We start from the raw sequence: 27064 nt of genomic DNA on the forward strand, positions 1-27064 counted from the left end.
GCCCGGTCCCTGCGCAGGAGCCCGGGGCCATGTGGCTGGCTGCCCGGGTCAGGGGTGGCGACACCCGGGCAACCGAGGGCCAGGCTCAGCTGCACGTGGTCCGAACAGTCCGAGGCCGGGGGTAGTCTGAGCACGTGGGCGGCCAATCCGGGGGGCGCGTGGGGGGGGCGCCTGGGGGGGGGCGCAGAGTCCGGAGCCCGGGATCAGGGCTGGCAGGGACTGCGGGTGCTCCACCCAGGGTCCGGGGACGCGCCCAGGAAGGAGCCTCCACCTCCCGGCGCCCAGCCTGGCGTGCGGGTAACCGAGCCGGCACCCGCAGGTGACCGAGCTGGTGCTGGACAACTGCCGGGCGGAGGGCCGGCACCTGACTGATCTCACAGCGGACTTGAGCCGCCTGGAGCGGCTCAGCCTGAGCTACGTGAACCTGCAGTCGCTGGCGAACGTGTCCTTGCTGGGCCAGCTGCGAAAGCTGGACGCCTGCCGGTGTCAGGATGCCCTAGCTCATCTCATTCATTCCCTCTAGGGACAGACTCCCGGGCGTTCTTTGCTGGGCCCTGCTGCGGCCCTCACAGGACTCATCTCCAAGGCATCCTGGAGTTGGAGGGGGTACCTCTGTGGGTCATGGCTTAGCTAGAGGAAAGGGAGCCAGATCAGAAGGCTCCCCAGGAAACCAGACAAATGTTGACCTTGAGTGGGGGAGGCTTGAGGATAGGAGGTAGTTGCTGGAGTGAACACAGTGGTTGGTGGAGGCCAGATCCTGATCCAGCTCCTGGGGCCTTCGGCACAGTTCCAACTTGTTCCAGAGGGCAGCTGGGAGCGGTTCCCTCCACAGAAACGATGGGCTGGGGGGAGGGCCCTGGATAAAGGCGCTGGCTTTGGGTCTCTGGAAAGGTGCCGCCAGATTGGGAAGTGGTGTTGCCTGGATTTGGGGGAGGGTGGGGGACGCTGGAGGGTTGGGTGTAGGGTGATGGAAAACAGTAATTACGTGATGATCATTCGGCAATTAATTCTTGATCACCTATTACATACCACAAGAGCACTGGTGTCGAAAAGGTTAATCACTCAGCTGCTAGCCGCAAGTTTGGCGGTTCAAACCCACCAGCCTCTCTATTGTAGAAAGGAGTTGGCCGTCTTCTTCTGTAAAGATTACAGCCAAGAAAACCCTATGGGGCAGTTCTACTCTGTCCTATAGGATGGGAATTGACAGCACACAACATTATGTTCCAAAGGAGCCCTGGTGACATGACGGTTAAGAACTTGGCTGCTAACTGAAAGGTCAGCAGGTCAAACTCACTAGCTGGCTCCTCAGGGGAGAAAAGACCTGGTGATCTGCTTCCGTAAAGATTACAGCCAGTAAAGTCCTATGTGCAGTTCTACTCTATTGCCTGGGGTCACTATGAGTCACAAGCGATTCTACAGCACCTAACATCATTATGAACCAGGTCCCTGGGCTGAGTGGTGCAAATGGTTTGCTCTCAACTACCAACCTACGAAGAAGAATTAACCGAAGAATTGACGCCTTTGAATCGTGGTGTTGGCGAAGAATATTGAATATACCATGGACTGCCAAAAGAATGAACAAATCTGTCTGGAAAGAAGTACAACCAGAATGCTCCTCAGAAGCAAGGGTGGTGAAAACTGCACCTTACATACTTTGGACATGTTGTTAGGAAGAATCAGTCCCTGGAAGACTTCATGCTTGGTGAAGTACAGGGTTAGCGGAAAAGAGGAAGACTCTGAAGGAGACGGACTGACACAGTGGCCACAACAATGAGCTCAAGCGTAACGACGATGATGAGGATGGCGCAGGATTGGGCAGTGTTTCATTCTGTGGTGTATGGGGTCGCTGAGTCGGAACCTACTCAATGGCACCTAACACCACCACCACCACTAGCCTAAAGGTTGGCACTTCAAACTCACCCAGTGGTGCCCCAGAAGAAAGGCTGGCAATCTGCCTCCATGAAGATTACAGCCAAGAAAACCCTACAGAGCACAGTTCTACTCTGTCACCCACACGGTCTCCATGAGTTAGAATCAACTCGATGGCAATGAGCCAGGGGACCCTGATACCCGGAGAGGAGCTGGGGGTCTGGAACACCCTGTCCCTGAAGTGAGGGAGAATTCAGGGCTAGAGCCATATTTGGGAGGGCATCCCCGGGCCATGGGAGTGGGGAGCGCCCTGCAGGCCTCTCTGGCTGGGCTTACTTCTGTGGAAGGGCAGTGATAACTTGGCCAGCCCCTGGGCTTGGTGCGGGATCTGAGTCACACTGACCAAGAAAGTCAGCTTAGCCCTCCTAGCTTTAGCTTTCAGCTCTGTAAAATAACGTCCCTTGGCCCTGCCCTCAAGTTCTTGAGAGGGTCCCAGACTCGAGGGATGAGAATCACTCAGCAGTCTTCTCCCAAGCTCCCTCTCTCCCCCAGTCCCCCTTTTAATCCTCACAAGGACCCCAAGGGTGGAGCATCATGACATCTATTCATTCCAAGGACTAGGAAAGTGGGGTTCAGGGAGGTGGAGTCTTCCCCCAGGTCACAGCTGGGAGCTCAGGGAGCCTTAGAGCCCCCCGAGTCCCCTAATGGCCCGCTGTCCCGCAGTTGGAGCTGAGCAACAATTGCCTCAGCTGAGGCCTGGACGTGCTGGCAGAGTGGACCCCCAGCTTGACCCACCTGAACCTAGCGGCTACCACATCTAGGATGTGGCAACCCTGAAGCCCCTGGTGAGGCAGGGGCTGATGGGAGGGGCCCTGTGTCCATGAAGGCAGGGCCTAAGGGCGCCGGGATCCCCATTCCATCCCTGGCAGGAGAAGTTGAAGGGGCTGTGGGGGCTGGACCTGTTCAACTATGTGGTGATGCAGCAGCTGCGCTACGACAAGCAGGTGTTTGAGCTACTGCCCCAGCTGGTCTACTTGGGTGGCTCTGAAGTTGGTGACTGCAAGGCGCCGGACTCTTGAGCCCGAGGTTGAAATGCTGGGGGAGGAAGAGGATGAGGGGGAGGATGGTGAGGGAGGAAAAGGATCAGGTGCCAAGGCAGTGAGGAGGCTGGGGACCTGGCCCAGGGGTGACTGGTACATTGCTGGCTGCAGACACCACGGACGAAGAGGTGATCGAGGACAACTCCGACAAGGAAGATGGGCAGGAAGAGGAGGAAGGCCTGGGGGAAGAGGCGGTAAGGAGTGGGATGAGGGAGGGCCAAGGAGGCCCCTAGGTTCTCTCTCACAGGTGTCTACGTACCCAGGAGGATAAGTAGGGAGATGGTGAGTGTGGTTCCGGGATGGGTGGGGGAATGTCCAAGACACAGCCTTGTGGGCTACTCTGAGAGCAGGTTCTTCATTTGGAGGGCTGGGACACCATTGAAGGGGGCTGGCCAGGGAGGGGCACTGCTGAATTTTTTTTTTTGCAGAAGAAAGCTGTTTCCAGTGGCCTTCAGAATGGGGGAATGAGGCATGCTGTGGGTGCCAGGGGAGGGAGAGAAGGGGGTGGGAGCGAGCAAGACGCAGGAGAAACCAGCCCCCAAGAGGTGGTTGTGAACGTGGCAGGCTGTCCTGACCAGGAGGCTTGGCTAGCTGGGTCCTGGAGAAAGCAGGGCACCCTGCACCCCAGCCTGGCCTCCCACAAAGGAGAAAAGGTCCCCATGGCGGGGAGACAGAGGAGAGGGGGCAGCCAGTCTCCCAGGGCTGGCCCTGTCCCCACCCCCTCCCCAGAGCTGGGGCAGGGAGAGAGGCAGAAGCGGGGCAGCCAAGGAAGAAGGCTGGGAGGACAGTGAGAAAGAGAAGGCCTGAAGCCCCCAGTCCTGGGCCCCAGCCCTGCCAGGACAGCACCCACCCTGTCACCACCAAAGGATTCTCCCTCTTTGAGTCAGCACTGGCCTCCGGATCTAGGGCCTGATAGGCCACCTGGTTGTTTCTCAGGAGCAGCCTCCCAGCTTGTCCCCTGACTACTGGGACTTTTTCATTAAAACTGGAAATTTCCATCCCGTCTGCTTTCTGGAAGTGTTGGGACAGGACAGAAGGCACCGGCCTCCCTGAGTACACTGGTGGAGGTGGCAGTGGATGAAGGCCTGGGTCGCAGGGTTGAGGTGACTGGGCGATGGGACCTGAGTGGGCTGTGCCATCCTGTGCTCACCACACCCCCTTGAGGTGCTCTGTCCCAAGAATATGAACGCCCAGGACGGCTAGACTGGCTTACTGGGACCAGAGGGGTAAGGGGCCTAGACACGTGCCGGCTCATGGCGGTTCCTTTATTGTCCTCCCATTACAAAACTACCCATGGCTCCCCTCCCCCAATGCGGTCGGGTTCAGAGCGGCAAGAAAACCTGGCATTCTCCCTCAGATGGCGGCGGCGGCGACACCTTGGGTGCTAGTAGGGCCGGGTCTGGGGTGGGCAGAGTAGGGGGAGCCTGAGCCTCGGTCCGTGCCTCCGGCCCACGCGTGCGGTCCCCGGCCTTACCCGCCGGGCCGTCGGGGCGGGGCGGCCCGGGCGCGGAGGCCACGGGGCCGGCGGGGCGGTGGTCCTCCAGGTGCAGCGTCATGGCGGGCCGCGAGGCCGTGGAGAAGGCGCACTGCATGCATGAGTAGCGGCCGCGCGTGTGCTCCCACACGATGCGGCTCGGGGCCGCGTGCCCTGCGGGCAGGCGGGGGCGTCAGTCCGGGGCCCCAGCCCCGAGCCCCGTCCGCCCCCAGCGGTGGTGAGCGAGCTGGAGAGGGGCCGGGCTACGGGAGTCAGACCGGGCTGGATCCGACCGCCCGGCCCATTTCCCTGGGACTAGGGACTCTCAGCATGGCTTGTTCACGTCCCCATTCCCATTCCCGGAGCGAAGAGGGCGCGAGATTTACGCGGAACCGCCGGCGCGGATAAAGGCGCAGGTGCCAGGAATTTTAAGGGCAAAAGCCTGTATTTTGAGGGTGTTGGTAGCTACCGGGGAAGGGGGCGCGCACCGCTGCCCCCAGCATCCACCCGGCCCGGCCGGGGGCAGGAAAGCCCCTCCACCCCTCCCTGGTGGTCACCTGCACGCACCTGAGGGCGCGTCGGCGCCGCCCTGGGGTCTCCGGGGACTGCCGCCAGCACCTGCGATGGAAGGGCGGGTCAAGGCCAGAGGTAAGGTGAGCCCGCCCCGCCCCTTCAGGTGGCTCCGTTACCGCCCTCCCCCGGACTCCACCACTCACCTTGGCTCTTTTTCCAGACCGCAGCGCTAGACGCTGGCGGCCCGGGGGCGGCGGCCAGGAAGGGGCGCAGGCGTGGGGGACTCAGGCCAAAGGGCGCGGGATTCAAGTAGGGCAGGAAGGGCCCGGTGGGGGTCGGGGCGGGGGTCGTGAAGGGTTCGAGCAAGGGGAATTGCACTCCCGGCGCGAACGCAGAGTCGGCCTCCGGGGGGCGCTCGGGCACCGGCGGCTCCTTGTCGAGGGCAGGGGGCGGCGGCGGGGCTGGGCTCTGCGCATGCTCGGCGCAAACATGCAGATGCTTGAAGAGCGAGCGGTGCGTGCGGAAGCGCAGGAGGCAGTTCTCACACCTGGGGGGCGGGACACAGGGCGGGGTAGTGTCTTTGGGTGACGGGGCGTGGTCTCTCCCACGCCGCGTGGGGTCCCGTCCCGGGAGCGTGGGGAGGGAGACCGGGCCCCATTCCGAGGCGGCAGATCCCCCACCTGCGGCGGGGGGCCGTAGGAACTTGCCCTAAGCGCCCCCCCCTACTGTGGCCGCGACCCTTCCAGAACCCTCCGGGTAGGAACTCCGGGAAAACGAGGAAGAAGTCTCAGTCCTGGCTTCAGGTGGCCAGGTTTCCGTCTGGGAGGTCAAGATGCGGCTGGGTGGAGCCATGCCCACGTATGGCCCCGCCCCTTCTGGGTCCTCCGGCCGGATCACTGGGGCAGGTAAGGGCGGGGCTTGACGAGGCCACGCCCACCTCCATACCCACCCGGCCCCTGCAGAGAGAGGCTGAGACCCCAGGTAGTGGCTGTTGCATCAGGAGTGGGTGGAGCTGCCTGGGGCCTGGTCCCCACACACAGGGTGAGACATGGGGGTCGAGGTCTCACTTGAAATAGCGGTTGGGCTTGTAATGCAGCTTGCTGTGCGCCATCAACTCCTGCATGCTGGGGAAGGTCTCAGTGCAGCTCAGGGCCGAGCAGCGAAACAGCTTGCCTGGATGGCGGGCAGAGGAGTGGGTGGGGTGTCCAGGACCGGTGGAGGCAGAGGAGTGGGTGGGGTGTCCAGGGCCGGTGGAGGCAGAGGAGTGGGTGGGGTGTCCAGGGCCGGTGGAGGGGGGCGCTGCTGCCTCCCACCCTCATCTACCTCCCCATCCCCTGCCCCGGTCCTACCTCCCAAGGACTGTGTAGGTGGGCACTGGGTACGAAGATGCTGTGCCAGATCCCGCACGCTGGGGAAACTGAGGAAGCAGCCAGGACTGGAGCAGGGGACCTGCTTCCCTGCAGGACAAACGGAGTCGGGGTCGTTGGTCCCTTCACCACCGATGCAGCCCGCCCCCCCTCCCCGGAATTCTGCCCCCAGGGAAGTACAGACGAGGCTGGAATTACCCTCTGCCTCCACCACCAGACTGAGCTGCCAGAGGGCAGAGACTGAGGTAGCCTGGCTCATGACTGCAGTCCCAGCCCGCATACAGCTAGCTGGTGCTCCGTAAATGGTGGCTACCATCCCTCTAGACGGCTATGGGTTGGGAGATGCCCTACACTCCTCACTCCCTACTGTTCCAGGCTCTGTGACCTCCTCCCCCAAGGTCCTGTCACAGGTCACCTGGTGGCAGGCGTCGTCTGGGAGGCCGCAGGTCCTCACTGGTCCCAGAGATGGTGCCAGGGCTGGGTCCAGCGATGGACTGGCTGCTATCTGAGGCCGAAGGGCCACCCTGCTGGGCTCCCCCAGGACCTCCAAGTCCCCACACGGGGGGTGTGGCTGACCGGTCAGGGCCTGGCTCCTCCCCCATGGAGGAGGTGGCCGCGGTGGCCATAACTGGGGACAACACCTCCTTGTCCGTCTCGCTGGAGCAAGGCTCTGCAGAAGTGGGAATGTCCGGGATGAGCCCCACGTGTTCCTGCTCCTGGTGGAAGGAAAAAGGTGACCAGAACCCCTCTGGGTCAGCCTGTACCAGCCAGGGGACTTTCTCACCTTGCCAGGACCTCTGTGCTCAACGTTCCAGAAGCAGCTAGTGCCCCTATCATCCACTGGGCCCCCATCCTAAGGAGTCACCACCAAGAGAGGGCAGGGGGTTAGGGTGGATGGAGCCTCCTAAATCCCCACCCCCGGCAGTGAGCTGAGAAGTGTCCCATATGCAGAAGGGGTATTACCCATAGGAGAGACGCATACCTCCCAATCCCAATACGGACAGGTGGGCGGCCCCATACTCTGCAGGGGCGTGGCCTCTAGGTAGTAGGCGGGACAAAGGCTACAAAGGTGGGGCTCTGGGCTGGGCACGGTTAGGATGATGCTGGTGGGGCCAGAGTGATCAAAAAGACCTAGGAAGGAGCAACACCGGTTCGACTCGAGCTGTGCAGACTAACGTGCAGGTGCTAGGGGGCCAAATGTGTCAAGGTTAGGGGCGGGGCCCGAGCCTTAGGGGTGGGGCCCAGTCGAAGTCAGGCCCGGAAGTAGACGTAGAACGTTCGCCGAGTGACACCCAGCGGAGGCAGGGTGCCCGGATGTGGGGGCGGGGCCGTCAAGAAGCTGCGTGTGCCCGCACGACGGGGCCGCTCCCCGGCAGTCTCCGCCGCGCCCGCGTCCCTGACGCCGCGCTCACCATCACTGATCCGGCTCGACCTCTTGCTCCCGTGGCGAAGGCGGCTCCGGCTGAGGCTGCAGCGACTCCGTCGGCTGCGCGGGCGCGCGCTCACGTCGGCGCCATCTTTCACCTCCCAGCTCTCGCGAGAGTGGTGGCGGGGCCGCTGTTAGGCACTCCGTGAGGAGGCGGGGCCTGAGGCTTGGGTGGTGCTGTAGCTCACCGTAGAAGCTGCTGTAGACCTGCAGTTACCGGGAGCATCGTCCAGAGTCCGTGTGCAGAGAGCCAGACCTTAGGGTCCTGTCTGCAAAATGGGCACCTTCATCCCTTTCCGTCACCAGCCCTGGAAAGGCGATAAACAGTGGCTTTCTTCCTGTAGCGGTCATGTTAGTTGGGGCCGCCTCTTTGGAGGGAAATTGGCAACCGTCGTCAAAATTTTAAATGCACCTAATTCTGAAGCTGGAATGGGTCCGTTGAAATAGTCGAGGGCGGGAAACAAGCTAAACGTCCATGCTTCGCTTAATAAACGGATGTAACCTCAGGGCGGAGAGATGTGCTTTTGAGGGTGAGGGATGCTGAGCCCCTGTGTGTACAGGTGTAGAATGAATCACTCCTCCGAATTCTCTTTCTTGAGCGCCTACCATGTGCTAGACACTGTTCTAGGCGTTGGGGACCCAGCAGTGAACACGATCAGACATTACTTGCCCTGAGGGACGCTCACATTTAAAAGTGGGAAAAAGATAATAAAGACGCAGTGAAGAAAATAAACAAATACAAACGATTTTAGGTTGTATTAAGTGCTATGAAGAAAAAATCAGGACACAATAGTGATGTTCAGGGACACCTCTCTAGAAGGCGATAGCTGAGCTGTCCCTGATGGTCTGGTGTGAACCAATGGAAAGGTCAGGATGGCAAAGCTTTCCAGGAAGAGCAGATAGCTGGTGCAAAGGTCCTGGGGTGCAGAGGCACAAGTTTGTCTGTTTCAAGGACCGGCGAGGAGGCCAGTGCACTGCTGGACCAGGGTGGAGGGGTGGGGGTCAGAAAGGGACTGGGAGGAAGGGCTGGTCGTGCTGGGCCTATGGGCCATGGAGAGTGGAGTGTGGTTCCTATTTTAACCCTTGATAAGTTTTTAGCAGGGGGAGGTACACCCACCTGATCATGCAGACTGGCTGTCGTTTGGAGGACTGGTGACAGTAAATAGTTTTTGGATCTCGGATCTCTGTAATACACTGTTCAACCATTCAAGGGGTGTTTGCTGAGATCTAGGCAAGCACAAGGTCCCTGGATCATACAAACAGTTTGCATTGGACTACTAACCTAAAGGTTGGCAGTTTGAACCCACCTGGTGGCACTGAGGAAGAAGGGCCTGCGATTGGCTTCCGTAAATTTTACAACCAAGGAAGTCCTATGGAGCACAGTTCTACTCTGATACACATGGGGTCGCCATGAGTCGGAATCGACTAGACAGCAACGGGTAGGCAAGCATAGACTTCGTGGGTACTGTATTTCCACCTGTTTAAAACAAGATGGACGTACGTATGTGTGTGTTTGCACGTGTTTGTATGCAGAGAACATCATTATAGAAGGAGACACAAACTGGGGAGGAGCACAGGAATTTTCAAGTGCGGAAAAGACTGACTTTTTGCACTTTTGTGCTACCTGAAATAATATTTTTTTTCTATCACCCATTTATTTGCGTCCCTGGGTGGCAGAAACGATAAAGCACCGGACCGCTAACTGAAACGCTGGTAGTTCAAACCCTCCCAGAGTTGCCTCAGAAGAAAGGCCTGGCGATCTGCTTCCAAAAGGTCACAGCCTTGGAAACCCTATGGAATGCAGTTCTACTCTGACACCTGGAGTCACCATGAGTCGAATTAGCAACTTGACTCACGGTGCAACTAATGACAACACCACCAGCTAATGACACTACCACAATCATTTCTTCAGTTAGAAACGTGTAATTCACAAAACGATGAATGTAATCGATGTTGCTGAATTGTACATTCGAAAAATGTTGAGTGGGCAAATGTTTTATGTATTTTTTTTACCACAATAAAAGTTTAAAAAATCAATACTAAACCATCACCTCCCACCCCCCCACTCCCCCCCCCCCAAAAAAACCAAACTCATTATTGATTGGAAAAACGAAGATCATTTCGATGCAGGGCCAAGAGGTGCGTGTGTGGAGGGGAGGCTGGTGCAATCACTCTGAGGAGGGTGGGGTGGGTGGGGTAAGGTCTCAGCAGGGACAGGGACCAAGGAAGGGAGAGGAGGGGCCGGATTTGAGAAATAGTGCAAAACAGTCAACAGGATGTGGGGCTGGGAAGCAGGCAGGGTCAAGGTGACTGAGGTTTACAGCCTATGGTGTCTGTAACCTAGATGTGAGGTGCTGCCCGTTAGAATAGCTGTCAAACCCACTGCCCAAGCCTCATCTCTCATCCTGCCCGGAAGCTCTTACTTCCTGCAAATGGGGTGCTGGCCAGGGTAGTGCAACTCTACCCCAAAATGCCTGACTGGGGGGCAGTCATCATGGTGAATGAGTTCAAGTGCCGAGAAAGGAGATGGAAAGCCCTTAATTCCTTGTAAGGGACCCTGGTGGTGCAACGGTTAAGCACTCAGCTGCTAACCGAGAGGTTGGCGGTTTGAACCCACCAGCTGATCCTCTTGGGACAAAGACTTGGCAATCTGCTCCTACAAAGATTATAGCCTAGAAAACCCTATGGATCAGTTCTACTCTGTCCTATAGGGTGGCTGTGAGTCAGAATCGACTAAACGGCACACAACTACAACAATTCTTCTTCAGCACCTAGGAAATGACCAGCTGATGAGATTGGAGGTTCACATCCCCCCCAGCCTGTCCCCACATCAGTGTCTTGCAAAAAGGGAAGCACATAGTGGTGGCTGGCCAAAAAAACAAAAATGAAACCTGTTGCCATCAAGTCGATTCTGACTCATGGCAACCCCATGTGTTACGGAGTAGAACTGCTCCGTGTGTGTGTGTGTGTGTGTGTGTTTGCTGAAATCTTTACAGAAGCAGATTGCCAAGTCTTTCTTCCACGGCTCCAATGAGTAGGTTCGAACCTGCCAATCTTTTGGTTAGTAGACTAGCCCAAACCGTTTGCGCCACCCAGGGACCTTGGAGGTTGGGCAGTGGAGTGGAAAAAATCAGAGATGGAAAGGACCAGGGAAATTCAGTACTTTCCTGTAATGACTGACCAGTCAAAGGGCTGCTGTGACCCAGTTTGCAGCCCTGTTTTTTTTTCCCCCCAGCCATACGCAGCATCCCCAGGCAGGTGCAGAAGGGAGGAGGTGCCAATCCTGCAGGAAGTTCTGGTGGGCGGTCTTTTTTTGATACTTCCTTCCCCACCCTCCAGCTGGGGAGGTGTCCTCTACCTGGGAGTCCCCCAACAAAGCTTAGATCACTGTGCTGTGTTTAGAGGTCCCTGGTATAGGGTCGCTGTGAGTCAGAACTGACTCGATGGTAATGGGTTTGTGTTTTTTTGGTTAGGGTGGAGCAAATAGTTTGTGCTTGACTACTAACCTAAAGGAGTACTGGTGGTACAGTGGTTAACAATTTGGCTGCTAACCAAAAGGCTGGCAGCTTGACTCTACCAGCTGCTCCTTGGAAACCTTATGGGGCAGTCCTACTCTGTCCTATAGGGGCCCTATGAATTGGAATTGACTTGATGGCAAGATTTACTAACCTAAAGGTTGGCAGTTTGAACCAATCCATAAAGATTGTTGTTAGGTGCCATCGGGTTGATTTCGACTCATAGTGACTCCATGTGACAGAGTAGAACTGCCCCATAGGGTTTTCTAGGCTGTGATCTTTATGAGCTTACAATTGTGAGAATGACACAGGACCGAGCAATGTTTTGTTTTGTTATACATCGAAACCTGTGAGAGCCACCACTTGATGGGACTGCCTTGTTTTTCTGGATCTCCCAAGTCTTCCACCTTTGACACGGTGCAGTCTTACCGCTTTTCTATTGCTCAGTATTCATGGAAAATATTTGAGTTTTCCTTCTATGAAAGGTTTCCACCTTATACAGGTTCCAGCTTTCACGGGTTTTACTGTACATAGGGTTGCTATGAGTTGGAACTAACTCGACAACACCTGACAACAACAACAACAACAATCTTTATGGCAGCAGATCACCTGGTCTATCTCCTAAGGATCCTCTGGGTGGATTCGAACCGTCAGCATTTCAGTTAGCAGCTCAGCACTTTAACCAATGCACCACCAGCTCTCCTTTCCATAAAGATTACAGCCAAGAAAATGCTATGGAACAGTCCTACCCTGTAACACATGGGGTCACCGTGAGTTGGAATTGATGGCAATGGGTTTGGTTTGTTTTTTCTGATGTTGTGTTTGCCATTAAGATCGACTCAGATTGACTGCCCCCCAGCCTTCCTGGCTCCTCCAGCAGTGCCCACTCCCCTCTGTGCCCTGCCCCCAGCCTGTCCCTCTTCCAGCCCAGTCTTGACCCCACTGAGCTCAGTCTGTGTCTGGCTCCATCTCTCCCCAAGGGGCTGAGCACAGAGGCCCAATGTCAGAAAACTGGGGTCGACTGGTTTAGACCACGGCAGGACTCTTAAGTTCCAGCTGACCCTGCAGGGAGCCTGTATAGCTCAGCTCCCAAAACTGGTTTGGAGATGGGTGAGGGAGACCAATAACCTGGCCAATCTCTTCACCGGTGACAAAAATGCAGAAAATCAGTGCCCTGGAATGTCAGAACCAGCCCTGACCTCAGGTAGGCACGGACCAAGAGGGCAGAGACATGGGATGGGGGCAGGGACCAGGGGGTGACCCAAGGTGGATATTTTGGGGACCACGTGGTTCTTTGAATTATGGTGTTGGCAAAGAATACTGAATATACTACAGACTGCCAAAAGAACGAACAAATTTGTCTTGGAAGAAGTACAACCAGAATGCTCCTTAGAAGCAAGGATGGTGAGACTCACATACTCTGGAGGCGTTATCAGGAGGGACCAGTCCCTGGAGAAGGACATGATGCTTTGTAAAGTAGAGGACCAGTGAAAATAGGAAGACCCTCAACAAGATGGACTGACACAGTGGCTGCAACAATGGGCTCAAGCGTAACGATTGTGAGGATGATGCAGGACCAGGCAGTGTTTTGTTCTGTTGTACATGGGGTCTCTGAGTTGGAACCAACTCAATGGCACCTAACACCACCACCAACATGTGGTTGCAGCCATGTCCCAGGTGAGTTTGAGGACTACAGATTCAAGACTGAAGGGACTCTCCAGACCATTTTCTGCAAGAAGGCTGGGATGCAGTTTCTGGAAGGGAAAATGGGGCAAACTGAAGTTTTTCAGTGGGAGGGGCCTTAGATACAAGTTGGAGCCTTGGGCAAGGGACTGAACCTTTCCGAGCCTCTGTTTTCCCACCTGTAAATATGGGGCATCACTACCCTATTGTGAGGGTTGTGAGAACACTGTCCTTGTTGATGGCACTTAGTAAGTTAATTCTTGCTTTCATTCCACAAATATTTATTGCCTCCATGGTGGGAGGAGGAGGGAAGTCAACTTGTCAGGATCCCTGACTGTGCCCGGCACTTTGCCGTCAGGACACGACTCATTTTGAGCTCACTAGGTATCTGGGAGGTAGGCTCTGCTCTTAGCCCCGTTGGACACATGAGGAAGCAGAGGCTTGGGCAGCACGTACGACATGGGGGAGGCCAGTTCCCAGGGTGGAGTGGGTGACTGCAGAGCTGCCCCTAGACTCAAGGCTGGGCTGGGGGCTGCAGGACTGGCCCTCTAGCCAACATAGACACCACAAATGGGGCTCCCGCCACAAGGCCAGGCTCCCGGCAGGCAGGTGGGGTGGGGTGGCAGAATCATGGGCCCCAGCTCAGATCTTCTCAACGTAGTTTCCTGGGAAGAGGCCCTCCTGGCCGTGCAGCCGGCCCTTCCACCAGCCTGAGGAATCTGCAGGAGAGAGGAGGAGTGAGGCAGATCCCAGCCCACCTTGAGAAGGGGCTTGTAGCTGTGGGAGGCCAGCTCTGTGTCTGTCTTATTCACCTCCATGACCCTGGCCTGACACAAGGCAAGCACTGAAAAGTTGTCAACTAATGGATGAACTGACGACAGAAGAAGGGAAAAAAAGGACTGACGCATGCCTGTTCTTCCCTAGCCACTGTCTCACACACTGCCATTCTCTAGAACATTCCCTCGCGTTCTTCCCTCATCTGTCTTCTCCCCCGCCCCACCAACCCCAGGATGGACCCAGCAATGACCAGGACTCTCTGGTCCCCAGGTAAGCTCCCCCATCTACCTGCCAACCAATCAACCAGGTGCCATCAAGTCAATACAGACTCACGGTGACCCCAGGTGTGTCAGAGTAGAACTGCTCCATAGGGTTTTCAATGGCTGTGACCTTTGACAAGATCACCAGGCCTTTCTTCTGAGGCGCCTCTGGATGGATTCAAGCCACCAACCTTCTGGTTAGTAGTACAGCGCTTAACCGTTTGCACCACCCTTGACTCCATCCACTTGCAGAGGGTGCTATTGAGTCTCAGGCCCCTCTAGGGGGCAGCCAAAGGGGCTAAGGTAGAAGGTGGCCTGGGTCATCCTCTTTACAAGGGGTCTGTAAGGTAGGCTCTGGTGTTAGGCCAGTGTTTGGCAGGTAAGGAAACTGAAGCTCAGGGACTGGATGTGATGCAGGGAAGTCACGCCTCCCCAGTGTGGCTTAGGAGGTGACCTCCAAACCCAGAGACTTCTAGCATGTGCAGCCAAATGGTGGGGGCCCTGAGCTGGTCACCTCTGTTCTCACATGGGAAGAGTATGCATTAACGGGGGGCTGCCAGCTGTGTCAGGGTCTGGCTACCCCCAGCCCTGGCCCTTGCACACACCTTCCATGAGGATTTCGATGACTTCATTCACATTGAAACTCAGCTCATCCACGTCTTGGCCTACATACTGGTACAGCGCGCGGCATCGTGGGCCATGTATCCGAGGTTGGGGCTTGGGCCGGCCCACGCCAGGCACCGGTCGCTGCCCCACGCTGAGCTTCCTCTGCATGCTAGGGGGAAAGGGGGCGCTTGTCACAGCCCCAGAGGCTCCCCCAGCCCCTGCCCACCTCCGGGGCTGCCCTCCCCGCACCTACCCAGCCACACCCTGGTCAGGCACATTGAGGAATTCTGTGTTGTGCTCCGAAGGGGGCCGTGTCCGGTGGCGTCTGCTGGCTCCCGGTGCCGAGGCTGGAGGGCCCTGGGGAGGCCGCTGGCAGTTCCTTCCAGATGTAAACTCCAGGGGAAGGGGGCCCCCTCTGGCAGTGGGGGGCACCCCGTTGCGGTCCAGGCCTGTGGTGGGAGTAAGGATGGGAGCATTTATCAGGGTGATGCTAGGAGGATTTGGGGAGGATCCAGCTCCTAGTTCCCAGTCTGAGAGGAGTCAGACATAATCTCAACCCAGTATGGTAAGGACTGGGCCAGAGGGAGGGACCGGGGGATAGGAGGGCTAGAAAAAGACTTCACAGAAGGAGGCTCCCTTCCCCCACTCTCTGTACGAGAGTTTTTGTGGCTGGGTCTTGGAGGATGAATAGGAGCTCAACAAGTGGAGTGGGAATTGTGAGGTAGGCAGAAAACAGCCCAAGCAAAGGACTGAGGATAAGAACAAATTTGGCCAGCTGGCAAAATAATATGTAGCTTGCACAACAGGAGTGTAGGGTGGGAGGAGAGAAGAGGTCATTGGTTAGATGGGGTGAGTCATATCTTGAGAAGTTTTGAACGCCGAACTAAGCTTAGCCTTATTCCGCAGACGATGAACAGCTATGTAAAGTTCTGGACGGAGAAGACAGTGGTCAACTCTGCTTGTTAGATTCGTCAGCTGAAGGTCTGGCTTAGGCCATGGGGCCCACATGGGGACCATCTCCTCACCTCTGGGGGCTCTGGGGGCTGCCCTGGCAGGCTCTTGGGCAAACCTTCGGGGTTTTCCCTGGGCAATTCCCTTCCGCGTAGGCTCTGAAAGGGAAAGCAGTGTAGGTATCTGAGTGGTGGCCACGCCGCCTCCTGCTCCTGGCCCTACTCACGGTCCTGTCCTCCCTGCGGCTTCGCCCCTTCAGACTCCGCCCCCTCAGGCCCTCCCATTCGCACCTCAGTTACAGGAACCCTGGCTCCGCCAAGGAGCTGGCTCCGCCCCCACAGGAACCACCATTCGTGACCATTGGCCATCCTCACTGATTCTCTTTGGCCACGCCCCTCCACATTTCTCACCCACTCATTGGTCAATTTACTGATGCTCCGTAGCTTTCGCCCACTCTCAGCCAGCCTCATTGGCCCCGCCCACAACCCTGATTGGCTCCCTCACTGACTTCCCCTCCTCTTCTCCAGGGCCCGCCTCTTCCTGACCACCGTTTTTGCTCCGCCCCCCAGTTTTGCGCAGACTCACTGGAACTTTTGGGTAGCCCGTCGCCCACGCTGACCGTGAGGGCTCGGCCACCAGCCTTGAGTATGGCTACGTCTCCCGAGCCACGGGAGAAGGTGACACTGCGGGTACCGCCTCCGCCCCAACCCTCCTTCTTCACTCGGAACTGTAGTCTGTGGGGAGGGGAGGAAGCTGTAGGGGCGCAGGCCCAGGTCCCTTCCCCACTCCACTACTGCTGCGTCCGGACGTGGGGGCGGGGGATGAGGAGGGGACGGGCAAAGGCGTAGTTGGGCCGGGTCTGTGGGGTGGGAGTGGGGGGCACTGTGCTCAGACCAGCCCTGGGCCCCGACCCCGGGGGTGGTGGTGGTGGGGACCGTACGTGTCACTGAAGGTGAGGGGCAGGGGCCGCCGTGCAGCCTCCTCAAAGCGCTTGCATAGGAGGCTGACGAACTCGGTCTTGAAGATGCTCTCCAGGAAGCTGTCGGCTGTGTTCTCTTGAAGGATGAAGAAGTCGTCCTGCCGTGTGCTGGGAGAGGGGCGGGAGGAAAGGCAGGTGAGGGTGACAGGTGAGACAGATGAGACACAGGTGAGAGTGACAGGTGAGGGTGGCTGAAGGACAGGTGAGATGCAACAGAGGAAGGTCGGGTAAGGGACAAGTGACACAGGCCAGGGAAAGAGGGAGAGGTGGCAAGTGGCTAGGAAAGGTGGTAAAAGAGAAAGACCAGGTAAAGTCTAGTAAGAGGGTAAGGTGGGGGGAACAGAAGTTGTTTGCAAATAACAGTCACAAGTGTGATGGCAGGTGAAATGACAGGTAGCACCAAGAGAGGGTAACAGGTATAGCTGAAGATGACAGGGAGCAGGCAAGGGTGACTGTGGGGCCGCTGGGGACCTAGCATCACCTGAGGGAGACCCCCTGCAGGGCCTGGAGCTCCAACTTCTTCTTCAGGACCTCCCGCACCTGGCCCTTCTCGGGCCCCTTCTTCACCTTCTCCCGCCCGATCACATACACATACTTGGGGGTCAGGATCAAATCCCGCTTGATTGGCTGTGGGAGGCAGGACCAGAGGCTGGTGGCTGGAGCCCTGGGCATGGGCAGCCTGGCCCCAGTGGATCAACACCAGGCAGAGGGTTGGTGCTAGGTAGATCAGGTGAAGGTGTGCAGGTCACATGAGTGTGTACAGGCTGGATGGGGTGGGTGGGCCAAGTAAGGGTGTCCCTCTAGATGAAGGTATGTGGCTGGTTAAGTTAAATAGAAAGGAGGAGGTGGTTAAGTGAAGGTATATTGACTAGAAAAGGGTGTCTGGGACAGTGAACAGGTGCAAGTTAGGTGAAGGTGTACTTGCTGGACATGGGTGCCTGGGCCAGATTAGAGTGCTTGGATCAGATGGAAGTTCTGGGTCATGTGACTGTAGCCAGCTTTTGTGGAGAATGATTCAGGTGAAGGTGAAGAGACTAGGTAGCTAGATAAGGGTGTGTTGGTCATGAGGAGTAAGGACCAGGTGTGTGTCCAAACCATGTGACTTTGTACAGATAGGCAGGTGAGGGTATACCCAGTGGAAGAGTGTGTCTGGGCTCAGTGAAATATATGCAAGCTTGCTGAGGGTGTAGCTGTGGTCAGGGCTGTATGGGTCCAATGGGGATATCTGCCTAGGTGAAAATGTCTACCAGGTGATGAAATTCAGGTCAGTTGAGGGGTGTACCTGCCACAGAGACCTGTCCAAAGCTGGTAAAGGTGTATGGGCCAGGTGAAGATACCCACGCCTCGTAAGGATTTCTGGGATAAGTGAGGGTGTATAAGTCAGATGAGGGTTTGTTTACCCCAGGTGAGAAAGTATAGATCAAGTGAGAGCGTACCTTCCACATAAACTTGTCAAAAGCAGGTGGACAATGTGAGTGTCCATCCAGGGAAAGATCTGTAGGTTGTCTCAGAGTATACCCACCATATAGGGCTCTCTAGGACAGAGGGGTTTATTGGCACTAGGTGACTTGTCTAGGACCTGAAAGGTGGTAGAGGTCAAATGAAGGTGTGCCTGGTGGATAGGAGTGTCTGAGCCAGGTGAGGATAGAACTTTGGAGGAGATGTCCAGACGTCTAGTCCAGTTGAGGGGATACAGCTCAGGTATGAGTGTACCTGTGGACAGGAGTCTCTAGGCCAGGTGATCAGAGCACACCTGTGATCAGGCCGTCTGGGCCAGGTGAGGATGTATCTGTGATGGGGGTGTCCAGCTGTTTAGGCCAAGTGATTATATACAGATCAGGGAGGGGTATACCTGTGGACAGAATCTTCTGGGCCAAGTTGAGGGTACCTCTGACCAGGCCTGGCTGGGCCACTTGGGCATGTACCTGTGAATGAGGCTGCCTGGACCAGACGAGTGTACCTATGGATAGGTGTACCTGGGCCAAGGAGAGGAGGCATATGTGATTGACAAGTGTATCTAGGTTAGGTGAGGATGTACCTGATGGATAGGTATGTCCAGGATAGGTGAGGGTGGCTCTGTGGTCAGGGTTTCTGGGCAAGATGAATGTGTACTTGTGGAACGATATTTCTGGGCCAGGTATCTGTATCCAGTGTATCAGACGGACAGGTATATCTGGGTTACAGGGAGGCATATTTGATGGACAGTTTTATCTAGGTTCATTGAGTGTATACCTGTGGGCAGGTGTGTCTGGGCCACATGAGGGTGTGGGTGGGGTTGGCAGGCTAAGACCAGGGTCCTGGACCTGCCCACCCGCTAGTACCTCACCTTGAAGCGGCGGTCGTACTTTGTGACCGAGTCAGCGAAGTCCACACGCTCCCGCTTGCCCAGGAACTGACGCAGCTCTGGCCGCTCCTCCAGCCCCAGGTAGTCGCCAACAAAGTTCCGGTTGATGCTGTTCCGCCTCCGTTCCTTCTTGTTGAGCAGGATGTTGGAGGCTGAAGGGACACAGGGTGAGGTCATATGACTGTAGCCAGCTCTTGTGAAGGAGTATGGTTCAGGTGAGGGCGTGCAGACCAAGTAGCTAGTCCGTCCCATTCCCACCCTGAGCCTCCCACCCGCGGCCTCTCACCTTCCTCCCGCATCTCCTCATACTTCCGGACTGCCACGTGGCGCCGCCAGGCCTTCTGGATGGTACGAGCAAAGCCGTCGAACTTGCGTTCACGCATCTCCTCCAGAAGGAAAAGCTGGGCAAGAGAGAGGCGATGTGGGCTGGTGTCTCCTAGGGTTCCGAAGTCTCCGTTTTCCTCTGGGCCGCCCTGCCCACACACTCTTGTTCACACACAGTTGCATATACACTCATGTGCTGTATCTGAACTTTTTTGTCTTCTACTAAGTGACTGGACCCAGGGATGCCTCCCATTCCAGGGCATGAACTTCTGCATTCAGCTATAACCGTGGCTTTGTCTGGCTGGGTTCTGATCCTAGCCCTGCCACTTACTCACTGTCAAGTCTTGACTGCTCTGTGCCTCGGTTTCCCTACATCTAAAATAACAGCACCTACCTCATAGGGAAGGAGCCCTGGTGGTGCAAATGGTTAAGTACTTGGCTGCTAACCTAAAGGTTGGCAGTTTGAACCCACCTAGTGGCTCCGTGGGAGAAAGACCTGGCAATTTGCTTCCATTAAGATTACAGCCAAGAAAATCCTATTGGGGAGTTCTGCTCCGTCACGTGGGGTTGCTGTGAATTAAAATCAACTCGATGGCACCCAACAACAAACACATCTCTTAGGGTTAATACTTTTAAAAAGCAACATAAACAAACAAACAAACAAAAAAACAGTTGCCATTGAGTCAATTCCAATTCATGGTGACCACTGTGTGTTTCAGAGTAGAGCTGTGCACCATAGGGTTTTCATGACTGTGACCTTTCAGAAGCAGATTGCTAGGCCTGTCTTTTGAGGCATCTCTGGGGAGGTTGGAGCCGCCAACCTTTTAGTTAGTAGTCAAGTGCTTAACTGTGTGTCACCGAGGAACTCCTAAAAAGCACCTCATGAATTTGTTACTACTGCTGAGAAAACCCAGAGATCCAGTGGGAAAACCCTTAGAACAAGTAAGACATTCAGTAGAATGGCCAGACCTGGAGCTTTTCTCTTCTACAGTAACCATGTGCCAGGATGATAGTTTGAAATGCTATTGAGTGCTTTTCTTCTATTATTTCTTGTTACCTTAACTTTCCCTGATTTGGGAGGTTCAATCTTGCAGGTTCTGTTTGTAATCTTCTCTCAGAGACGTTTTATTTCCACTTGTTGGAAGACTTATAATTGAGTGACTGTTAGAATAAGAAACTTCAGTGCTATCTGTTCCAAACCGGCCAACCTCATGGCTTCTCGAACTGCTAATTAACTCCATGTGAGGTGCACCCCAATTTCAAGAAGTGTTATAAATGGAAACCAGTGTGTGTCTTAGAAACCAATAAAACACAGCCCTGCAAAAATGGCACTGATTAAAAAAAAAACAACAAATGCTGGTGAGGATGTGGGAAGATTGGAACCCTTACCCACTGCTGGTGAAACTGTAAAATGGTACAACCACTATGGAAAATAGTATGGTGCCTCTTGGCCCTGGGTCACCCTTTTAGCTCAGTAATGAAGTCATTCCTGAAGTTCACCCCTCAGCCAAAGATTAGACAGGCCCATAAAACAAAACGAGGCTAAAGGGGCACACCAGTCCTGGGGCAAGGATGAGAAGGCAGAGGGGGCAGGAAACCTGGTAATAGTGAATCCAAGGTCAAGAAGGGGAGAGTGTTGACATGTCATGGAGTTGGCAATCGGTGTCACAAAACAATATGTGTACTAATTGTTTAATGAGAAGCTAGTTCTGTAAACCTTCTCAAATACAATTAAAAATAAAATTCCATGACAAAAAAGTAAGACCTCTATGAATGAATATGGTGTGATTTACAGGTTATATTGTTAAAAAAAAAAAAAAAAGGCAAAATGAAAAGAAAATACTATGGTGCTTCCTCAAAAAGCTAGAAATAGAAATAGCTTATAATCCAGCAATCCCACTCCTAGGTTTATACTCTAAAACCAAAAAAACCAAACCTGTTGCTGTCAAATCAGTTCTGACTCATAGCAACCCCATAAGACAAAGTAGAACTGCCCCATAAAGTTTCCAAGGAGTGCCTGGTGGATTTGAACTGCCAACCTTTTGGTTAGCTGCTGTAGCACTTAACCACTACACCACCAGGGTTTCCATATATATCCTAAACCAAAAAAATAAAACCAAACCCAGTGCCGTCGAGGGGATTCCGACTCATAGAGACCCTATAGGACAGAGTAGAACTGCCCCATAGAGTTTCCAAGGAGCGCCTGGTGGATTTGAACTGCCAACCCTTTGGTTAGCAGCCGTAGCGCTTAACCACTACGCCACCAGGGTTTCCATATATACCCTAGAGATCTAATAAAAGACACACGGACAGACATATGCACACCTATGTTCAGTGCAGCATTATTCACAATAGCGAAAAAGATGGAAACAACCTAAGTGCCCATCAGTGGATGAACGGATAAACAAAATGTGGTACCTACATACAGTGGAATACTATGCTGCCGTAAAGAATAGTGCTGAGTCCGTCCTTGAAACAACATGAATGAATCCAGAGGGCATTACGCTGTATGGAACAAATCAATCACAAAAGGATTTCACTTTTATAAGACGATGAGAGTAGATGTATGTACAGCGACCAACGCTCATTGGTGGTTACCAGGGATGGGTGTGAGGGAGAGGGGAAAGCACTCTTGAGATAGTAGACACTTGTTATTTTTGGTGATAGGAGAGGTAGCATCGAGTGTTGGTCAAGTGCACACAGCTTGACCAAGGTAATGTCACAATCCCAAGGTAAAGTATGTGACTAAGAAGTGCACAAGAGAAAAGGTTACTTTTGGTAAAGGTTATGACACAATTTTGCAACAACCACCACCACAAAATATGTGAGTGCTTATACAAATAGGTATATAGGTATATACGTGTATGGGAATGAATATGTGGGTACATATGTGTGCACAGAAATGTATCAATAAACATATGTACATACAGGTATGTGTGCACGTATGTATATGTACAGGTGCATGTATGTATATCCATATATATAAAGTAAATTACATAGGACACAGTTATGGATACTTCTTAGACATAACCAAATACCTCACGAGATGTTTTTTGCACTTGAAGGCTTAGGACCATAGTCTCATGGGACAACTCGGTTAACTGGCATAACATAGTTCATAAAATGTTCCACACTGCAGTGGGGTGAGTAGAGTCTAGGATCTTAAAAGCTTGTGAGTGGTCATTGAAGATACATCTACTGGTCTCTCTACTTGTGTGGAACAAAAGACAAAGAAGGAAACCAAAGGCTCAGAGAAGAAAGTAGTCTTCAGGGCTAATAGCCTACATGACCCAAGGCCTCATATAACTTGAGACCAGAAGAACTAGATGGTGCCTGGCTACCACTAAGGACCATTCTGATCAGGGCCACAAAAGATGGATCCTGATAGAATGGGAGAAAAATGTGGAACAGAACTCAAATTCTTCAAAAGTCCAGACTTACTGGACTGGTTGAGACCAGAGGACTCCCCGAGATTATTGCCCTGAGATCGTCTTTAGACCTTAAACCGACATTATCCCTTGAGGTCACCTTTTAGCTGAATAACAGACTGGCTGATAAAATAAAGAATATCACTGGTAAGTAATGAGCTCCTTTAAAAAATCATCTATATGAGATCAAATGGTCAAAAATTAAAGCAAAGATGAGAAGGTAAGGGGGCAGGGAAACTAGACTACTGGAAATGGCATAACCAGAATGGAATGAATGAGAATAATGACACATTGTGAAAAATGTAACCACTAGAAGAAGTACAACCAGAATGCTCCTTAGAAGCAAGAATGGCAAGACTATGTCTTATATACATAGGACAAGTTATCAGGAGGGATCAGTTCCTGGAGAAGGACATCATGCTTGGTAAAGTAGAGGGTCAGCAAAAAAGATGAAGACCCTCAACGATATGGATTGACCCAGTGGCTGCAACAATGGGCTCAAGCATGTTGTTGTTGTTAGGTGCTGTCGAGTCGGTTCCGACTCATAGCGACCCTATGCATGACAGAACGAAACACTGTCTGGTCCTGCGCCATCCTTACAATCGTTATGCTTGAGCTCATTGTTGCAGCCACTGGGTCAGTCCACCTCGTTGAGGGTCTTCCTCTTTTCCGCTGACCCAGTACTTTGTCGACCATGATATCATTCTCCAGAGACTGATGGCTCCTGACAACATGTCCAAAGTATGTAAGATGCAGACTCGCCATCCTTCTAAAGAGCATTCTGGTTGTACTTCTTCTAAGACAGATTTGTTCGTCCTTCTGGCAGTCCATGGTATATTCAGTATTCTTCGCCAACACCGCAATTCAAAGGTGTCAATTCTTCTTTGGTCTTTCTTATTCACTGTCCAGCTTTCACATGCATATGATGCGATTGAAAATACCATGGCTTGGGTCAGGCACACCTTAGTCTTCAAGGTGACACCTTTGCTCTTCAACACTTTAAAGAGGTTCTTTGCAGCAGATTTACCCAATGCAATGCATCTTTTGATTTCTTGACTGCTGCTTCCATGGCTGTTGTTTGTGGATACAAGTAAAATGAAATCCTGGACAACTTCAATCTTTTCTCCGTTTATCATGAAGTTGCTCATTAGTACAGTTGTGAGGATTTTTGTTTTCTTTATGTTGAGGTGCAATCCATACTGAAGGCTGTGGTCTTTGATCTTCATTAGTAAGTGCTTCAAGTCCTCTTCACTTTTAGCAAGCAAGGTTGTGTTATCTGCATCATGCAGGTTGTTCATGAGTCTTCCTCCAATCCTGATGCCCCTGTTCTTCATATGGTCCAGCTTTTCAGATTATTTGTTCAGCATACAGATTAAATAGGTATGGTAAAAGAATACCACCCTGATGCACACCTTTCCTGACTTTAAACCAATCAGTATCCCCTTGTTCTGTCTGAACAACTGCCTCTTGATCTATGTAAAGGTTCCTCATGAGCACAACTAAGTGTTCTGGAATTCCCATTCTTCGCAGTGTTGTCCATAGTTTCTTATGATCCACACAGTCAAATGCCTTTGCATAGTCAACAAAACACAGGTAAACATCCTTCTGGTATTCTCTGCTTTCAGCCAGGATCCATCTGACATCAGCAATGATATCCCTGGTTCCATGTCCTCTTCTGAAACCGACCTGAATTTCTGGCAGTTCCCCGTCGATATACTGCTGCAGCCATTTTTGAATGATCTTCAGCAAAATTTTCCTTGTATGTGATATTAATGATATTGTTCTATAATTTCCACATTTGGTTGGATCACCTTTTTTTGAAATACACATAAATATGGATCTCTTCTAGTCAGTTGGCCAGGAAGCTGTCTTCCATATTTCTTGGCTTAGATGAGTGAGCACCTCCAGCACTGCATCTGTTTGTTTAAACTTCTCAATTGATATTCCATCAATTCCTGGAGCCTTGTTTTTCGCCAATGCCTTCAGAGCGGCTTGGACTTCTTCCTTCAGTATCATTGGTTCCTGATCATATGCCACCTCTTGAAATGGTTGAATATCGACTAATTCTTTTTGGTATAATGACTCTGTGTATTCCTTCCATCTTCTTTTGATGCTTCCTGCGTCGCTTAATATTTTCCCAATGAAATCCTTCACTATTGCAACTCGAGGCTTGAAATTTTCCTTCAGTTCTTTCAGCTTGAGAAACTCCGAGCGTGTTCTTTCCTTTAGGTTTTCCATCTCCAGCTCTTTGCACATGTCATTGTAATACTTTACTTCGTCTTCTTGAGAGGCCCTTTGAAATCTTCTGTTCAGTTCTTTTACTTCATCATTTCTTCCTTTTGCTTTAGCTGCTCAACGCTCAAGAGCAAGTTTCAGAGTCTCCTCTGACATCTATCTTGGTCTTTTCTTTCTTTCCTGTCTTTTCAGTGACCTCTTGCTTTCTTCATGGATGATGTCCTTGATGTCATTCCACAACTCGTCTGGTCTTCGGTCACCAGTGTTTGATGCGTTAAATCTGTTCTTCAGATGGTCTCTAAATTCAGGTGGGATATACTCAAGGTCATATTTTGGCTCTCATGGACTTGCTCTGATTTTCTTCAGTTTCAGCTTGAACTTGCATATGAGCAATTGATGGTCTGTTCCACAGTCGGCCCCTGGCCTTGTTCTGACTGATAATATTGAGCTTTTCCATCGTCTCTTTCCACAGATGTAGTCAATTTGATTTCTGTGTGTTCCATCTGGTGAGGTCCATATGCGTATGTATAGTTGCCGTTTATGTTGGTGAAAGAAGGTACTTGCAATGAAGAAGTCATCAGTCTTGCAAAATGCTATCATTCGATCTCCGGCATTGTTTCTATCACCAAGGCCATATTTTCCAACTACTGATCCTTCTTCTTTGTTTCCAACTTTCGCATTCCAATCGTCAGTAATTATCAATGCATCTTGATTGCACGTTCGATCAATTTCAGACTGCAGCAGCTGATAAAAATCTTCTATTTCTTCATCTTTGGCCCTAGTGGTTGGTGTGTAAATTTGAATAAGAGTGGTATTAACGGGTCTTCTTTGTAGGCGTATGGATATTATCCTATCACTGATAGCGTTGTACTTCAGGATAGATCTTGAAACGTTGTTTTTGAAGATGAATGCAACACCATTCCTCTTCGAGTTGTCATTCCCAGCATAGTAGACTATATGATTGTCCAATTCAAAATGGCCAATACCAGTCCATTTCAGCTCACTAATGCCTAGGATATTGATGTTTATGCATTCCATTTCATTTCTGATGATTTCCAATTTTCCTAGATTCATACTTCGTACATTCCAGGTTCCAATTATTAATGGATGTTTGCAGCTGTTTCTTCTCATTTTGAGACGTGCCACATCAGCAAATGAAGGTCCCGAAAGCTTTACTCCATCCACATCATTAAGGTCGACTCTACTTTGAGGAGGCAGCTCTTCCGCAGTCGTGTTTTGAGTGCCTTCCAACCTGGGGGCTCATCTTCCAGCACTATATCAGACAATGTTCCGCTGCTATTCATAAGGTTTTCATTGGCTAATGCTTTTCAGAAGTAGAGTGCCGGGTCCTTCTTCCTAGTCTGTGTTAGTCTGGAAGCTCAGCTGAAACCTGTCCTCCATGGATGACCCTGCTGGTATCTGAATACCAGTGGCATAGCTTCCAGCATCACAGCAACATACAAACCCCCACAGTACGACAAACTGATAGGCACGTGGGAGGAGGGGCTCAAGCATAACAACGATTATCAGGATGGTGCAGGACTGGACAGTGTTTTGTTCTGTTGTACATAGGGTTAATCTGAGTTAGAATGGACTCAACAGCACCTAAGAACAGCAACAGTTTGCTGTGTATTTTAATCTTAAACACAGTAAAATATTAAAAACAAAACACAGTGAAACCCAGTAGATATGATGGACAACCCTGTGGTTGTTCAGTGTACAACCTGCACGATCATAACATGCCAGCCCTGGAAAGACAGTCTTTGCAGAAAGTGGAAAAAAGGCTTTTGAGTTTCAAGAGTTCAGGCCCAGAGGCGATTTGAAGATTTAGAACAAGTCAGAGTGGAAAAGGCTGTGAGGAGTGTCTAGGTTCTGTCTTGGGTAGCCCCACAGAGCTTCCTGAGTTTGTGGCCAGGGATTTCAAACCCACTACAGCTAGTTGTGGTGTAATGGTTAAGAGTTCAGCTGCTAACCAAAAGGTTGGCAGTTCAAATCCATCAGCCGCTCCTTGGAAACCTCATGGGGCAGTTCTACTCTGTCCTGTAGGGTTGCTATGAGTTGGAACCGACTTGATGGCAGCTAACAACAACAACACAGTTGTGCGCTTGGCTACTAACTAATAGGTTCTCAGTTTCAACCCACCCAGACACCATTGAAAGAAAGGCCTGGTGATCTCGTTCCGAAAGTTCACAGCCATAAAAACCCTGTGGAGA

The 27064-nt window shown here is 52.6% G+C and overlaps 2 protein-coding genes across 6 annotated transcripts in view; both read right to left on the reverse strand.

Moving 5' to 3' along the window:
* Positions 1-993: 993 nt before the first annotated feature.
* Positions 994-13078, reverse strand: ZNF414 (zinc finger protein 414). Of its 4 annotated transcripts, XM_064280522.1 has the most exons (8): positions 7736-7868; positions 7306-7454; positions 6739-7039; positions 6306-6413; positions 6024-6129; positions 5160-5503; positions 5011-5061; positions 994-4617 (listed from the first exon to the last, which is right to left on the reverse strand). In XM_064280522.1, the coding sequence occupies exons 2-8, from the start codon at positions 7339-7341 to the stop codon at positions 4292-4294; spliced, it is 1272 nt and encodes a 423-aa protein (XP_064136592.1). In that variant the 5' UTR covers positions 7342-7454; positions 7736-7868; the 3' UTR covers positions 994-4291. The 4 variants fall into 4 exon arrangements, with proteins under 4 accessions (XP_064136592.1, XP_064136591.1, XP_064136589.1 ...); XM_064280521.1 differs by lacking the exon at positions 7306-7454 and having other exon boundaries at positions 6739-6993; positions 7736-13078; XM_064280519.1 differs by lacking the exon at positions 7306-7454 and having other exon boundaries at positions 7736-9816.
* A 130-nt stretch (positions 13079-13208) lies between these two features.
* MYO1F (myosin IF) overlaps positions 13209-27064 on the reverse strand; it is a 52442-nt gene continuing 38586 nt past the window's right edge. For both annotated transcript variants that reach the window (XM_064280518.1, XM_064280517.1), the window contains 9 exons: positions 19151-19265; positions 18847-19016; positions 17002-17147; positions 16482-16628; positions 16127-16275; positions 15616-15699; positions 14844-15039; positions 14590-14759; positions 13209-13666 (listed from right to left, as the gene is read on the reverse strand). In XM_064280518.1, the coding sequence (XP_064136588.1) occupies positions 13590-13666; positions 14590-14759; positions 14844-15039; positions 15616-15699; positions 16127-16275; positions 16482-16628; positions 17002-17147; positions 18847-19016; positions 19151-19265 (1254 nt within the window). In that variant the 3' untranslated portion in view covers positions 13209-13589. The remainder of the gene's footprint in view (positions 13667-14589; positions 14760-14843; positions 15040-15615; positions 15700-16126; positions 16276-16481; positions 16629-17001; positions 17148-18846; positions 19017-19150; positions 19266-27064) is intronic.

This window comes from Loxodonta africana, chromosome 3, assembly GCF_030014295.1.
Source record: "Loxodonta africana isolate mLoxAfr1 chromosome 3, mLoxAfr1.hap2, whole genome shotgun sequence".
Lineage (NCBI taxonomy): Eukaryota > Metazoa > Chordata > Mammalia > Proboscidea > Elephantidae > Loxodonta > Loxodonta africana.

Bases quoted from the DNA above. Each gene is read 5' to 3' on its own strand.
- ZNF414 (XM_064280522.1), bottom strand. From the start codon at position 7,341: ATGGGGCCGCCCACCTGTCCGTATTGGGATTGGGAG. The intron at 6,414-6,738 runs GTGACCTGTGAC...TTTGTCCTGCAG, and splicing joins CAGACGACGCCTGCCACCAG to GGAAGCAGGTCCCCTGCTCC. The intron at 6,130-6,305 runs GTAGGACCGGGG...CCCGCCATCCAG, and splicing joins ACCTACACAGTCCTTGGGAG to GCAAGCTGTTTCGCTGCTCG.